The sequence below is a fragment of the Carassius auratus genome, chromosome 22 (genome assembly GCF_003368295.1).
Source record: "Carassius auratus strain Wakin chromosome 22, ASM336829v1, whole genome shotgun sequence".
Classification (NCBI taxonomy): domain Eukaryota; kingdom Metazoa; phylum Chordata; class Actinopteri; order Cypriniformes; family Cyprinidae; genus Carassius; species Carassius auratus.
In genome coordinates, this window is record NC_039264.1 from 8,078,340 (window position 1) to 8,095,086 (window position 16,747).

At 37.6% G+C, this 16,747-nt stretch overlaps 1 protein-coding gene and 1 long non-coding RNA gene across 2 annotated transcripts; both read left to right on the forward strand.

The window, feature by feature from the left end:
* Nucleotides 1–2,432: 2,432 nt before the first annotated feature.
* LOC113040648 (uncharacterized) lies at nt 2,433–3,712 on the forward strand. The gene is made up of 3 exons (XR_003275269.1): nt 2,433–2,667; nt 3,153–3,281; nt 3,585–3,712. It is a non-coding gene; the product is annotated as an uncharacterized LOC113040648 (long non-coding RNA).
* Nucleotides 3,713–3,717: 5 nt separating this feature from the next.
* Nucleotides 3,718–5,198, forward strand: LOC113040645 (uncharacterized). Its single transcript, XM_026198928.1, has 4 exons — nt 3,718–3,777; nt 3,963–4,110; nt 4,542–4,746; nt 4,823–5,198. The coding sequence occupies exons 1-4, from the start codon at nt 3,734–3,736 to the stop codon at nt 5,125–5,127; spliced, it is 702 nt and encodes a 233-aa protein (XP_026054713.1). The 5' UTR covers nt 3,718–3,733; the 3' UTR covers nt 5,128–5,198.
* Nucleotides 5,199–16,747: the final 11,549 nt, after the last annotated feature.

Sequence of the window (16,747 nt, forward strand, 5' to 3'; positions counted from 1 at the left end):
TAAAATCACTCTGGATATCTCACATCCAAGTCACCCCATTTTTTAACTTTTGCCATCTGGCCGGCGCCTCATAGCCGCAAATACCAGAACAGTAAGGCACAAAAACAGTTTCTTCCCCCAGGCAATCTACCTCATGAACAGTTAAATGTTCCCCACTTATGCTTATGCAAACAAAAGTGCAATATCCTTATATTTATTTGTTACCCCTCCATCCTAGTACATCCCTGCATCTTATTCAATCCTATTCCATTATCATTTATAGCACAATTGTTTATACACGTATTTATTTGCCTAAATTTTTTTTTTTTTGTCTGTGTGTTGGTGTCTCTGTGTACTGGAAGCTTATGTCACTAAAACGAATTCCTTGTATGCACAAACATACTTGGCAATAAAGCTCTTTCTGATTCTGATTCTGAAACTGCTGAAGTGACCATCTTCCAAAGGGAAAATAACTACGTTGGTAGCATCGGTCAAATAAATACTGCCCACATCGATCTGAAATAAAGAGGTTTGAAGCATAAAGGCCCATTTACTGTCATCAAACCAACCATTCCCTGCACACGGCCATGCAATATCACTAAATATACTCTACAAGAAAACCAAACATTTTTCAATTAGCAAGAATCAAGCTAATATATTCATTTGTTGACCAACGTAGTAGCAATTGAGCAATTTAACAAGGCTAATTGACCAATCAACAGTTTATGGACATACCTGAAAAATCAGAGATATTCTCTCTGCTCGCATGTCGGCCAGTTTTAGAGAGACCCATCTGTTGCCCCTGAAAACAATATAAGTATTTATTTTTTCAATGACCCAGGTGCGGAAGATAAGTAAAACAGGCTAACCTCTATCGCCGCCTGTCTGTGGTTTCCGGTAATGCATCTCTGTTCAGAATATTCTACCGCAGGGGTTTTCAAAGTGAAAGACCATGAGCCTCCCTTCAGAGAACATCAGGTCAACGGGGCCTCCCCGTTTGAATAAAAGACATGATATTAATATAATAAAAAATTATAATAACAAGAACAACATCAAGAACACTGTGTAAAAAATAAATAGTTGCAACCATAAAGGGTTGGAAAAGTGTATTTTGAATAAAAGTCTCTCTCGTTTTAATAAAAATCAATAATATGGTTGATGGTTAATTTCTATGTAGGTCAGTGCATACAAAAAAAAAAAGAAAAAAAAAGTAACTTATATCCATCACAAAACCTTCACAAAACTGAACGGAGAACATGTTAATGTTATTCTCTACTTTAATGGGAGCAGTGAGTCTGCGTCTTCGCTGCACACAGACGGAGGATGCGGGGCTTTAGTGATGAACAAGCGCAGGTCGCCCTCCACCTGCAGCTTCAAGACCTGATTAACCATTAGGGCTGGTCACTTGCCCAGGGGCACAGGACATCTAAGGGGCCCCTGGGCACCGTCAAATACTATGTTAGATCACGTTATAAACGCAGTCCTCATTTTCCTAATTATATGCAGAAGTGATATGCCATATGAATCCGAAATCACACAAACCTGTGCTGTGTGATGTGAGAAGCCAGAATCGCGACACACCCCTTCCAACTTCCAGAGCTCTTCCCGTCCATCCAATGAGAGATTTTTTGACCCAAACAGGTGTTACTTTATGTAAATTTATTTAAACAAATGTCCTTGGTAACTTTGGCCCAAAGTAATCTTTGATAAACAGCTGTGCATGTTGCATCTGCTTATTTATTATAGTCAAAATAATCCAGCAATTATGTTTTGGATATCAATAATGAGGCATAGCTACAGGTCATAAATAAAAAATGACATTACAAAAATTGTATCATTCGTAAGAATTAATAAACTCTGCTGTCTGCCGCTTCTCTCCTGGTGAAAATCAACTGAGCTTGCGGTTGCCGCTTGTCGGTGCAGTACAGAAGGGATGAAAGGGGCGTTTCAGCGCCGCCCACACATTCAAACCAATATTAAAGCATAATCTCATTTTTTACCCACAAACAAAAATACGAAAAATCCAGCTAAATTTTCCTTTTCCCTTTCTTAAACAAAACGAAAAAACGAAAATCAAACCGTTTCTCATTTATCTTTATTCATTTTTAAATAGAAAATCGAATGACCAAAAGATACACGGACCGTCCATGGTCCGTGTATCTTTTGGTCATTGGATTTTCCTTTCAGAAACGGATATCAAAAAACTAAAAACAAGTGGTTATTTGATTTTTGTTTTAAAATAAAAAATTAAAATACAAAGCGTTTCTCTTTTTCAGTGTCAAAAAAAGATGAGCGAAATTTTAAAAATGATTTGAATTTCAATTTCTATTTCGGATATCAAAAAATAAAGTTACTTTAAAACAGAAACGAAAAAAAGGCCCGTTTGTTCATATTCCGAGACCGGATGTGGTTAGCACTCACGTGACAAGACCGCCACATTTGAAAGAGTGACAGTGTGCTTAGGCCCAGAATAAAATGTCTTTGGAAACTTACTCAGTTATGATTTTAGACATGGCAAAACAAGGCCTATCATCCACAGAAATCTCAGCGCAGATATCACAAGTAAATGGGGGAGCGAGAGGATGTTCCGCAAGAAACGTGAGGAGATTTTGCAGTGAAAATGGATTAAGTTTGATGGGGCTCCCTGACGCACATTTGGAGTTGGAGGTGGCAAAAGCTATAACCGAGGTATGATCCTGCTTTTTTTAACCTTTTACTAGAGAGAGAGAGAGAGAGAGAGAGAGAGAGAGAGTATATTAGATTTATTATTATTATTTTACTATTGTTCATATAACTGTTTTATTGTGTTTGTATATATTATGTATATATATTTTATTTGTATATGCTTTGGCAACATTATTTCAAAAAACGTTCATGCCAATAAAGCCCCATTGAGAGAGAGAGAGAGAGAGAGAGAGAACGAACATGTGATATGCACAGTATGTCCCGCATTTATATGTCTTATCAAATTTATTTGACTGGTATCTTTAATGCCCGTTTATTACGAATAGTACATAAATCCCAATAAATAGCCTCAGCCTTCCATTATTTATAAATAGTTTCTAAGTCACAGTTAATATAATCCTCACAACACTGATAAATTCTATAACACAAAAACGTCTTATTTCTTGATACACACATCAGCTGGACATGTATATTTTTTAATTTTCTAGACTGGACCTACATATGGAAGAAAGATGATGAAGGGTTATCTCGCTATGAAAGGAGTGTATGCTGCAGAGACACGAATTGGATCAGTGCTCAGAACCATGCATCAGCCATACCATGAAGCAAGACGTCAGGTCTATTACTCCTCTCTAATACATAATCAAATATGTGGAATTTATGTGTAAATATGAGATAATGTTTTTTTGTCTGTGTTTTTTTTTTTTGCTGTTTAGCTGCAGTTACTTAGATTGTATAAGATTAAAAACTTACAGATATTTATAGTAAGCCTATAATCAGAACAAACCCCTAATTGTCATTTTATTTTTTTGACAGAGACACAAATAGACATTAGGTTATATTTGTAAAATATGCAGCCATATAGGACTAATGAGATTTTTTTGTGTGAAATAGTTACATCGTTTTCCTATCTCTCTTAGGGTGCCCGCAATCTCAACCCCATACCATATCAAGCTGATTACATGGGTCAAAAGGTTCATATGGACCAAAACGAAAAACTGGCTATGTTTGGGGTTACCCATGTTTTAGCCATCGATGGCTACAGCAAAAGATTGTTGCTCATTCTACAATGCCTATAAAAAACAACCTTGCCATCTATGAAGATGTTTTCAGGTAATAGCAATTATTATTATTGTGGACAATAAAGAAAGTGCATACACATGGCTACCATTCATGATAGAATATAAAACATTGAACATCTACAGTATATTGTTATGAAGCCTATTATACTGAGAGTAACTAATAACCGTTAAGTTTGAAAAGTTTTGCACAAAATAAAACACTTTTTCATCCAATAGGCCTGCAGTCCTTGCCTATGGTATGTGGGACCAGGTACGAGTAGATCATGGCAAGGAGTTTTATTTGACACTTTTCATGCAGGAGCTGCTGTCATCTCACCGCCATAATCAGGAGCGAAGGCCATATTTACAGACTTCATCCACAAAGGTACAGCTCAACAGTTTGTTTGGTTGCTTCAGCAATTCACTTGTATGCCTGTTTTTTTTATTATTATTATTATTTTTGCTTCAGCAGCATACTGTTGTTTTTATGCATGAGACAAATTGTCGTTGCTATTACTATGCTTTCCAAATTTTTGAGTTAATTAAAATTAACTATGGCTGAGAATGTTTCTTTTTAAAACCTGGTTCCAGCTTAACAATAAAAAAACTGCTGCAGAAGCAGCTACATCCTATTTGTCTTCCAGCAGAATTCCTGGTAAAACTATAAATTTACTTGTTCGGTGGTCAATGTGCATAATGACTGCTGAGTTAATACATTTACTGGGAATTCTGCATGACCATTTTTCCTTGATAGACTAAGATTTATTTACCCACCAGAACACATTGACTGATGACACATCTTTGTTGCAAATTCAGAATCATATAGTTGAACGAATCTGGCCTGAAGTCAACAATCGTGTCAACTATCCACTGAAGACAGCACTTATGGGGTTGGTGGATCAAGAGGAAATAGACATGAACGACAGCCTTGTGAGATATTGTGTGTCCAACCTTACTGGCCGCTTGTGTGAGATTGGTCTTACAAGGCTGGTGGAGTCATGGAATGCTCATAGAATTCCAGGTGAAATTACGGATTACAATTATTACAAAAGGCATTCACAAGTTTCTATACCAACAGTATGGTCTTTATTTTACAGGTAAAGGAACACCAAATGACTTGGCTGGCCGTGGGTGTCCCAAAAAAATCCAACAGGAACTCTTGCCTCATTCAGCTGAAGCAGCAGACCTTTACAGCCAACAGCTGGGATCATCACTGACCAGGCTTTCAACTTTTGGAGTGGATCCATTTTCAACTGAACAGGACAAGATTACAGTTGAGAACCAGTTTGCCGAGCATTATTCAGACATTTCAGAATTGTATTCTAGAGCAGTGAACAATGACTTTGCCCCATACAAACAGGCATTGCTCTGTCTTATAACCACAACTCAGTGCAATGTGTGAAAAGCCATTAGCTCTATTTAACTTGAAGACGGTTAACTTGAAATTCGTTTGTGTAAAAATTCAACATGTTACTCCTCTTCATAAAGGGATCTCAGAACAGAAAATGTCTCTGACAGACCATTAATTTCATATATGGTGTTGTTTGCAGTGTTCCCTCTACATTTTGCACAGTGCACAGAGGTCTCCTGCCACTGTACCACACGTTTTGCAGCCAATAATGCTCCGGCAACACTCGGTGAAGACTGGCTTCTCGATGAATTCTAAAAGACAAAATGAGGAAAAACTAGTCATTCTGTGTGTATGTGTGTGTGTGTGTGTTTCCATATGACCTTAACTCTTAACCAGCACCCCCTATTTTTTGAGAATTTTCTGAAAATGACATAACCAACTACAAATGTTTGTAGCTCTTTAACCCTATAGTCCACATTCATAACTGGTCTTTTTTTAAACTAGACACTTTAAACTTTGTTACCCGAGAGTAATTATAATTCAAAGTAGCAAAGAAACAGAGTTAAACGAGGTAAACATTTTACATGAAAGTTACTTACGATTTCTTTGAAGGAACTTAACTTAGGGAAACATTTATCAGACTTTTATGTTAAAGGCCTGAAAACAACAACAACGATCAAATAGAATATCTGGACCATGTTTTGATTCAAATTTGAGGATGAAACTCCCAGACCCAACAATTTAGTTTCTGTTAGCTTTTATTCATGAAAAGTAAAGGTGTCCTTTCTAAAAGGCCAAATGGAGAGCTTGCAATCGATTTTGGTTGGTTATTACTCCCATCAATCAAAACTTTGCTGACTAGGTTTGAAAACCATTGGCTTGGTTTTCAAACCTTTTAACTACTTTTATGAATTTTATAATATTGTATATAATATTGTCTCAATATTTTAATACGTTTTATTCAAGTAATGATAAAAAAAAAAGGATTAAATAAATGTTAAAGCGGAAATAAGATAGCTGTAAAGTAATCTCTGGTTTTAACTCCCTCACTTTCATGCAAGCTCAGTCCTCTAGGCATTGAATTGTGGTAAATAGTGCTTCAGCAAGTGTACATCGGATTTAAACTCTAATTCAGAGAGAATTGTGGGTAAAAGTAGTAAACGAATGTAGGAAATGATGTCGTTCACTCAGATTTCGGACACCCTAAATAGTGCACTATATAGTGGATAGGGAGCGATTTCAGAAACACCTTTTGTTAATGTATCGTTACACCATGGGTTGGAACACAAAGGTCTGCATTTGTACATGTAATTAATTGTAGTGGATGAGACATAGGTGACCATGGTTCGAAAATGTAATAATGCGTACATGGAAAATTACAATTCTGGATCAAAATGGATTCAAAATAAGTGTACATGTGGGACAATGACTAGCTATTGTGTACTCACTCATACAAATAACACAGCAGAATCCTTGCTTGATGGTCTGTAGCTGTGAAGGAGTCAGGATCACTCTTTGAGTGGCAGCTAGATTGGTGAGCTCTCTGATTGCTGCAGTGATATCTGGTAAGGTCTGTGATGCCAGTACAAGCTCTTCTATCTTCTCAGTGTCCTCTCCAATTCCGGCAGCATCTTCATCTTTTCGGCTATTACAAGGAAAAAACATAATAGATATATGCTGTTTGTGTTTTAGTGGTTTTGCTTGTGGTAGCCAAATAAATCTTTGGCCCAACATTATAGACGCCACTAAAATACAGAAGCATTAATGGCCAAAGGATTGGCAAACCGGTGCTGATTTGAAATAAAGTTTCAATAGTCTGGACAACAAAGGTAAGGACAAATAAGTAAATAAACAATGCCTTTCAATATTTGGACAAATAAGAGAAATACGAATACTTAAGATTACCTCATTCTCCTCCTTTTAGAGCCCTGTACCTCCTGGAAGGCTTGTTCTTGTATAGCAAGAATCTTTCTTGCATTTTGTTTCCAGTACTGGGACCCTTTACATTAGGGGTGAAAACCAGAAAAAAGGTTAAATCATCATGAGTTATCTCATCCCCTCTAATTTTAAAATCACAAAAGTAAAGACTTAATAATAAAACAAAATTAAAGAGTTAGTTCACCCAAAAATGAAAACGTCAGTTATTACTCACCCACGTTTTTCTAACCCCGTAAGACTTCCTTTCTTCATCGCATCATAATTTAAGATTTTTATGACGACATCTGATAGCTAAATTACTCCTCAGTAGTGTTATAGATGGCCGAAACTTGCTTGATCAGAAAACGTATTAAGACATTGTTAAAATAGCCAAAGTGACTCCAGTGGCTCAACCCATACGTTTATCAAGCAACGAGAATACTTTTTGTGTGCAAAAATAAACAAAATAATGACTTTACTCCACCATTCATTCTCTTCAGCATTGGTCTTGTGTGTTTCTCTGGTGTTTTTACTTAGACAATTTTTAGTCTATGTGCGTAGAGCTTCTGGGTTGAACGTCACACGCACCACTCAAATGACCTGTGTAGACCAATAGTCCCAGATAGCATACATATCCGGGCCTCATCTGGGCCAACTATGGCACATCTGGCTCAGTTATGGCAGCGGCAGAGGTTATATGGACCATCTCTGGCCCACACACATCAAGCCGGTTTTAGTTTGAGTTGTGGCATGCTGTTTATGGGCCAGATCTGGCCCATGTGCAACAAACCGGCTTTAATTTGAGTCGTGGCTTGCTGTATGTGGGCCAGATCTGGCCCGTGTGTGACAAACCGGCTTTAATTTGAGTCGTGGCTTGCTGTGTGTGGGCCAGATCTGGCCCGTGTGCGACAAACCGACTTTAATTTGAGTCGTGGCTTGCTGTGTGTGGGCCAGATCTGGCCCGTGTGCGACAAACCGGCTTTAATTTGAGTCGTGGCTTGCTGTGTGTGGGCCAGATCTGGCCCGTGTGCGACAAACCGGCTTTAATTTGAGTCGTGGCTTGCTGTGTGTGGGCCAGATCTGGCCCGTGTGCGACAAACCGGCTTTAATTTGAGTCGTGGCTTGCTGTGTGTGGGCCAGATCTGGCCCGTGTGTGACAAACCGGCTTTAATTTGAGTCGTGGCTTGCTGTGTGTGGGCCAGATCTGGCCCATGTGCGACAAACCGGCTTTAGTTTGAGTCGTGGCTTGCTGTGTGTGGGCCAGATCTGGCCCGTGTGCGACAAACCGGTTTTAGGTTGAGTTCTGGCTTGTTGTATGTGGGCCAGATATGGCCTATACCAGGTGACCAGATGTGCCATTTTCTGAAGACACGTCCTGGCAGATCACCTTACTTTACCAGTCAGTGGTTCTACAACTATTTTGAGTACTGGACGCCCATAATATTTCAGGACAAGTAATATAAATACATACACACATTTATTTGACCTACACGGACCTGTAATGAAGCTGCAATGTTATTTGATTTTTGTAAATTTTTGTACCATGTCCTCTGGTGTGACACCATGTGCTTTGAACTTTTTTGGAACCACTACAAATTTTTTATGCTTTATTGTGCATTAATATGACACCCCTAAATTATATATTTTTTATTAAAAAGTGCATGTTAAGCTACATAATCCTACATAATAGCAAGGTTATTAATTGACAGAAAAGGCTGAAACATCCTCTGGTGTGATAAAAAAAAAAAAAAAAAAAGTCCACCATTGTGACACCTGTACTGTCACACCACAGGACAAAGTTTCTTTAAAAATCATTTTAAATAATTAAATAATATTTGTATAACTCCTTTTTTATACTTTTAAATTCAATAATTACATTCATTAAATTAAGCTCTAATCATCAAAAAAATAAAATAATTATGAATCTTTAGAATATATGAAAATTTCACTTTTTAATAAAAAAAGTTACAAAAAATTAACTTTTTTCATGATATTCACATTTCTTCAAGATGCACCTTATACACACACACACACACATACATACATATATGAGTGTTCGTAAAAGCAACAATACAAAAACTATAAAAGTATAAAACTATAAAATCTTAAACTTTAAAAGTGCCACTTTGTCCCACTATTATGTGCAGGCCTGGCATTTTGCACTGAGCTATAGAACTACAAAATGAATTTTAAATTAGCAATATCATAATTGAATGACATTTTGAATTATGTAGTGATCTAATTTTATCCACCAAGACAATACATTAAAAATAACATGGTAATTTGCAACAGTAAACAGCAAAACAAGCTGTTTTTACAGCTAATATAGCTGGAATGACACCGAAAGCTAGACACATTACATTTACAAATGGCCGCGCCCCCTCTTATAGAAAAAAAAATATATAAGGGGCATATGTTTATTCATATGTTTATTTATGTAACGTAAGCGTGTGACTTTTAATTCGTGACGTGCTTTCATGGGCGTGCGCGTGGACCGGACGGAGTTGCCATGGAAACGGAGTGCAACACTGCAAATGTCACGAGGGAACACCCCGTTTCTCGCTGATTTCACTGTTTTCAGGTGAGTTAAGTCCATAAAATCGCACAAATATTACTTATAACTGTTGTTGAAACTTCTCTTACTTGTATTTGACTCGCTTCTGTTGTTTATTTACTTTATAGGAATGGTTTAATGTCTTCGGAAAAGTCCGTTAGCATTTCTACCGTTTTCAGACGACGTATCGTCAGGTATGATAACTCTATTGTGCTCTTATTTATGAAAGTTTGGGCTTTTAATCAAATCTTCATCTGTAGATAATAGCTTTTGACTGTTTTGTTGGTAATCTTTCAATGGATGATTGGAAATTGCTTAATTTATTTAACCTTAACATTTACACTTTACTGTTTATCGATGACGTCACGTTATCAAGGAGCGCGAAAATTGGCAGAAAACTAAAGTTGTTTTGATCTTTTATGGTAAACATAAAACTGTTCTGCGATTTCAAGAGTGACAAAATAATCCTTCTACAACAGAAGGGATTTTTGAAGGGAGCTGCTGACAGAGATGTAGGAAGCGCTGAAAAGGTTAAGTAACCTAATATGCATTTTTTTCACAACATATATCGCAATGAATCTGTTATTTTATTTATTTATTTTTTGCATCTCACCTGCTCTAGCTTGTTTCCATCTAATAAACCTGGAACTGCAGACTAAATATTGTTGGCTCTGTGTCAAATAGCTTGTTTTGTTCCTAGATTCTTCAGTGCTGATGGCCTGCTGCATCCAGCAGAGTCGCAGTGAACCTACTGTAAGACAACATCTCCAAGATGCTATTGACCACAAGACTAGTACAGTAAGTCAAACCTCAAATATACAGTACACTAGTGTTCAAAAGCTTGAAGTTGATACAATTTGTAATAATTATCTTCTGCTCACCTCTTTTTACATATTTGAAACAAATAATTACTACAGAGTAATATTGTGAAATATTATTGCAATTTAAAATAGCTGTTTTCTATGTGAATACATTATAAACTAATTTATTTCTGTGATGCTCCGCTGTATTTTCAGCATCATTCCTCCAGTCTTCAGTGTCACGTGGATCCCTCAGAAATGCTGATTTGCTGCTCAAGAAACTTATTATCAGTGTTGAAACAGTAGTGCTGCTTCATTTTTTTGTGTGGAAACCGTGATGCATTTTATTTTTCAGGATTCACAGATGAATACAAAGTTCAAAAGACCTGGATTTATTTGAAACAGATGATTTTGAACAATTTGATGCATGTAACACTAACATTAAAATGTTTGGAGTCTATGTAACAATGAATCCAACAAAAAAAAAATTCAGCACGTCTGTATCTTAACATTGATCATAATCAGAAATGTTTCTTGAGCAGTAAATCATCATATTAGAATGATTTCTGAAGATTTGTCACTGAAGACTGGAGTAATGATGCTGAACAGAGTTGTTTTGAATTGTAATAGTCACAGTGTTACTATTTTACTGTAATTTGATTCAATAAATGGAGCCGTGGTGAGCATAAGATAATTTTTATAAAGGCATAAAATATCTTACAGACCCCAAGCTCTTGAATGGTTGTGTAAATTACAGTTATGATGTTCCTCCCAGTTAAATTTTATTAAAATGTATTAAATGTTACTCTGGCATATGCAGTTCATTCTATAGAGACTGTGTCTGTTCCCCAAAAACAGACTACAAATAATATGTTTATTAAGGGATCTAGAAAAATTATTTTCGTTTAAACCTACTAGATTAAAAATAGTACTCAATGTACTCCTTTGATGAAATAGTAAAAAGTGCACATTGCCTGAAATGATATGAACAGCAGCTATGCTAATCTTTCTCCCTTTGCCTTCCTGTTTCTGCAAATGTCCATCCCAGGGTTATTAGAAACTGCACAGCACAGGACTTGCAGGACTTGTAAAGACTTCAGATGATACCAGTACTCAAAAGACCTTAGATGATGGCAACTATAGATGGACATACAGTATTGTTCAAAATAATAGCAGTACAATGTGACTAACCAGAATAATCAAGGTTTTTCGTATATTTTTTTATTGCTACGTGGCAAACAAGTTACCAGTAGGTTCAGTAGATTCTCAGAAAACAAATGAGACCCAGCATTCATGATATGCACGCTCTTAAGGCTGTGCAATTGGGCAATTAGTTGAATTAGTTGAAAGGGGTGTGTTCAAAAAAATAGCAGTGTGGCATTCAATCACTGAGGTCATCAATTTTGTGAAGAAACAGGTGTGAATCAGGTGGCCCCTATTTAAGGATGAAGCCAACACTTGTTGAACATGCATTTGAAAGCTGAGGAAAATGGGTCGTTCAAGACATTGTTCAGAAGAACAGCGTACTTTGATTAAAAAGTTGATTAGAGAGGGGAAAACCTATAAAGAGGTGCAAAAAATGATAGGCTGTTCAGCTAAAATGATCTCCAATGCCTTAAAATGGAGAGCAAAACCAGAGAGACGTGGAAGAAAACGGAAGACAACCATCAAAATGGATAGAAGAATAACCAGAATGGCAAAGGCTCAGCCAATGATCACCTCCAGGATGATCAAAGACAGTCTGGAGTTACCTGTAAGTACTGTGACAGTTAGAAGACGTCTGTGTGAAGCTAATCTATTTTCAAGAATCCCCCGCAAAGTCCCTCTGTTAAAAAAAAGGCATGTGCAGAAGAGGTTACAATTTGCCAAAGAACACATCAACTGGCCTAAAGAGAAATGGAGGAACATTTTGTGGACTGATGAGAGTAAAATTGTTCTTTTTGGGTCCAAGGGCCACAGGCAGTTTGTGAGACGACCCCCAAACTCTGAATTCAAGCCACAGTACACAGTGAAGACAGTGAAGCATCAAGCATCATGATATGGGCATGTTTCTCCTACTATGGTGTTGGGCCTATTTATTATTCATACCAGGGATCATGGATCAGTTTGCATGTGTTAAAATACTTGAAGAGGTCATGTTGCCCTATGCTGAAGAGGACATGCCCTTGAAATGGTTGTTTCAACAAGACAATGACCCAAAACACACTAGTAAACGGGCAAAGTCTTGGTTCCAAACCAACAAAATTAATGTTATGGAGTGGCCAGCCCAATCTCCAGACCTTAATCCAATTGAGAACTTGTGGGGTGATATCAAAAATGCTGTTTCTGAAGCAAAACCAAGAAATGTGAATGAATTGTGGAATGTTGTTAAAGAATCATGGAGTGGAATAACAGCTGAGAGGTGCCACAAGTTGGTTGACTCCATGCCACACAGATGTCAAGCAGTTTTAAAAAACTGTGGTCATACAACTAAATATTAGTTTAGTGATTCACAGGATTGCTAAATCCCAGAAAAAAAAATGTTTGTACAAAATAGTTTTGAGTTTGTACAGTCAAAGGTAGACACTGCTATTTTTTTGAACACACCCCTTTCAACTAATTGCCCAATTGCACAGCCTTAAGAGCATGCATATCATGAATGCTGGGTCTTGTTTGTTTTCTGACAATCTACTGAACCTACTGGTAACTTGTTTGCCACGTAGCAATAAAAAATATACTAAAAACCTTGATTATTCTGGTTAGTCACATTGTACTGCTATTATTTTGAACAATACTGTACAAACTACCGCCACTGCAAAAAAGGTAATGTTAATGTGAAAGAGCTGTGTCACAGTATCAAGGGCTCCCTTATCAGTTCTGCTTTCAGTACTGGAGAGTAAAATATATTTTTTTTTTTGTTTGATGTTTTTTGTTTGTTTTTATTAGTACATATACATTATCTTGCACATTTTATCTCCCCAACAGATTCTAATTTGAAAGAAGTTTATAATGCATGTTCGCTACTCCCAATTCAGAAGACTGAATCAGCCTGTGTATCTGAATGTTTCTCATACTCACTATCTCTGCCGCGTCTGAATTTGGGATTTTCCTTAGCTGTCAGTTATAAACGTCAAAATTAAAAGAAATAAACATTTGAAATATATCAGTCTGTGTGTAATGAATAAATATAATATACAAGTTTCACTTTTTGAATGGAATTATTGAAATAAATCAACTTTTTGATGGTATTCTAATTATATGACCAGCACCTGTATATCATTGCTCTTTTGTTGATTTTGATTGCTTCCATTGTCCTCATTTGTAAGTTGCTTTGGATAAAAGTGTCTGCTAAATGTAAATGTAATGTTAATGTGTATTCAACTATATTTATAAATTTTTATCTGTATTTTTTATTTTGTAATAATGTAAATGTATTTGTTTTATATCTATACATGCAGTTGTATTCATGTTTGTACATTTATTTGTCTAATTTTTATATTTTAATAAAGCAGTTTAGACTACATGAGTGTTTTCTTTATTCTGGATGAATTACATATTCTTTTGTGTCTAGAAAGGGTAAATATTAGGGGTGTAACGGTTCACAAAATTCACGGTTCGGTTCGATACGATACACTGATGTCACGGTTCGGTTCGGTTCGGTTCGATACGTTTTAGATACAGCAAAATGTAAAAACATCTCAACTTTTCAGAATGCCGCAAGCGCACCGCGGGTCATGTGACAAGAACCAACCAATCAGCTTCATCCTTTCCCGTAACAAGGTTGAGAGCTCAGCCAAGATGAAGGATCAGCTGATCATAGTTGTATATGGATTGCAATTTTGAAATAAATTTAGTAGCAGAGCTACTGCAAGCGATTTTTAGAGCTGCAAATCCATTTATCCTTCGCTGAAATTTCCGCGTCTCATGGAGAGAGCACGTCATTGTTGCTTAGCAAAGACAGACGTGAGCGCTTCTGCCCAAGCGCTTTGGAAAGGAGGAGAAAGACGCGCTTAGCGTTTTCCATGCGTTTTTAGGCACGATATGCCTAAGGCGCTCGCTCACTCAGCACGCGCTGAAGGCTCGTTGCAAAATGTCGAATGCCTTTAACAGACCAGAAATATAAGATCCTAAAATAACCAACAGGTCTGGTGTTTGGGTTGAATTCCCTGTAAGCTATAGTTTCTAAATGCTGCAGGGATAGTTTGCTGCGTGCATGTTTCTCCTTTTTTTCGTCTTTTCCCAGATAGTACTGACGCATATATCCCAGATATTCACGCTGGTGTTTTTTTTTTTTTTTTTTTATTCCCGCTGGTGTACCCTGTCATGTTGCAGATGCGACATACCGTTGTTTTTTTATCCACCACTCTCTTGCCATCACCATTATAGCTTAAAGGGAATCCAAAGTGCACCCAAACACCAGACCTGTTGGTTATTGTAGGATCTTCTCATTTCTAGTCTGTTAAACGCATTGGCTATTTTGCAACGAGCCTTCAGCGCGTACTGAGTGAGCGAGCGCCTGCTGAGTAGCCTAACATAAACATATAAGATGGTGTTTTTTTCTTCTTCGGGAGTGTCAGGGGCGTTGCCTGTTACGTTGTTTGGGTTATTGGGCTACCTTGTTGAACGCATATCATTATATTTCTCTCTCTCTCTCTTTTTTTTTTTCAAATATAATTAATTACTCCAACGAACCGTTCGGTATACATAATGCGTACCGCGTACCGAACCGAAAGCGTCGTACCGAACGGTTCAATACGAATACGCGTATCGTTACACCCCTAGTAAATATGGGCCATATCTAACCCAGAAGTCAGCCACAACTGGGACGGATCTGGGCCACATCTCAGAAATGGCGTGGTTGACATCTGGGCCAGGTGTCGCCTATGCCATTTGTGAGATGCGGCATGGATCTGGTACAGTTGTGGCTGACTTCTGTCAGACAAAACTGGGCCAGATCTGGCCCAGATGTTACCCACACCATTTCTGAGATGTGGCCCAGATCTGGTTCAGTTGTGGCTGACATATGTCAGCCAGACTCAGGTTGAGTCATCGCCGTCATTCCGCGCGGTATGTGGGCCAGAAGAATATGGGAGATGTGGGCCAGAACTGGGCCACATGTCATTTGCTATCTGGGAGTGAGCCTGCGTGTAGACTATTCATACCTTATAAGTAATCTTAAATTATGATGGGACAAAGGAGGAAGTCTTATGGGGTTAAATCACCCCATATCAATTACCAATGATCCCCTGAAGGGTAGCCTCAGATTCCAAAAACCGGACCACCACCATTCTGCTGGGACTCAGCCTCCCACCAACCACCTCAGCAAGAAAAACTGATCTGGAAGAACATCATATTAAAATAATCATGACACACACTGCATTCAGAATCCCATTTAATGTTAATAGTCTTATATATTTCGTATATCAATAAAATGCACTCAGTTTGCTTTTATAGCACCTTTGGGTTAACTGGTGTGAGAATGTAACAATCTCTTCTTTGGAACAGGATCAAACAATACACAAAGTTCCATGTACATATTACTTTCATAACATTTTGCATAAGCTTGCTGACAGACACTGCAAAAACATAACCTCCCCCACCACTTTCTTGGCAGAGGTTATGAAAGTTAGGGGGCAAAGTTAAAATATAAATGAAAAGTACAAGTAGTATTAACTATTACACTACAACCACAAAGGAGGCAACTGGAGATGATATTATCATCAAATGTGATGGTGTTTTTCATTTATATCTAATTATATTTAAGACTTTCCCGTGGCGTCTGTCGTTGCTATGCAAACATGCACTGCGCTCTCCGCAACGACCGTTTGCATCCCTGAAATTTATAAATCGTATCACAGTCATTTTAGAAGTTAACGTTACCTTTGAAATGTTTTAGAGGCAGTGGCTCTAAGGGGGGCTGAGGCAGCCCGCTGAGCAGATGATGATGGACTAGGATTAACGTTAGTAGCAGTTGCAGGTGATCGCATGAATGAAAAACGAGCTGTGGCATTTGAAGCTGATGAGGCGTCCTCCTCTTCACCGTGAACCTCATAGTGAGCTCTTGGTGTAAGGTCCAATGTACTAAAAAAACCAGAAGCTCCAGGAAAAATGGCCACATTTGCGTCGTCAGTCACATATAGACTATGTGCTGAGACCTGTCAAGAAGTCAATTCAAGTCAAATAACCGCTAGTGTTTATTTCCAAACTTTTCTCAATTAGTGCTAATATTTTCCAGGGACTACTGAAAGGTTAACTTCTTAAAATCAGACACCACCATGTTTGCGTTAAAAGAGAAGTTTTAGGGTTTAGCCAGCGAACATTAGTACGTTAGTTTAAAACACTTTTTACCTGGAAAATGCGACTTATTTTTTCTGCAGTCATGTCTTCTTCCCTTAAGGAGACTCTTTTATTGTTTCGAAAA

What these genes read in the sequence shown, in the direction of transcription:
- LOC113040645 (XM_026198928.1), top strand. Translation starts at nt 3,734, where the DNA reads ATGCCTATAAAAAACAACCTTGCCATCTATGAAGATGTTTTCAG. An exon ending in ATCTATGAAGATGTTTTCAG is followed by an intron (nt 3,778 to 3,962) that starts GTAATAGCAATT and finishes TTCATCCAATAG; the next exon opens with GCCTGCAGTCCTTGCCTATG. An exon ending in GAATGCTCATAGAATTCCAG is followed by an intron (nt 4,747 to 4,822) that starts GTGAAATTACGG and finishes TTTATTTTACAG; the next exon opens with GTAAAGGAACACCAAATGAC.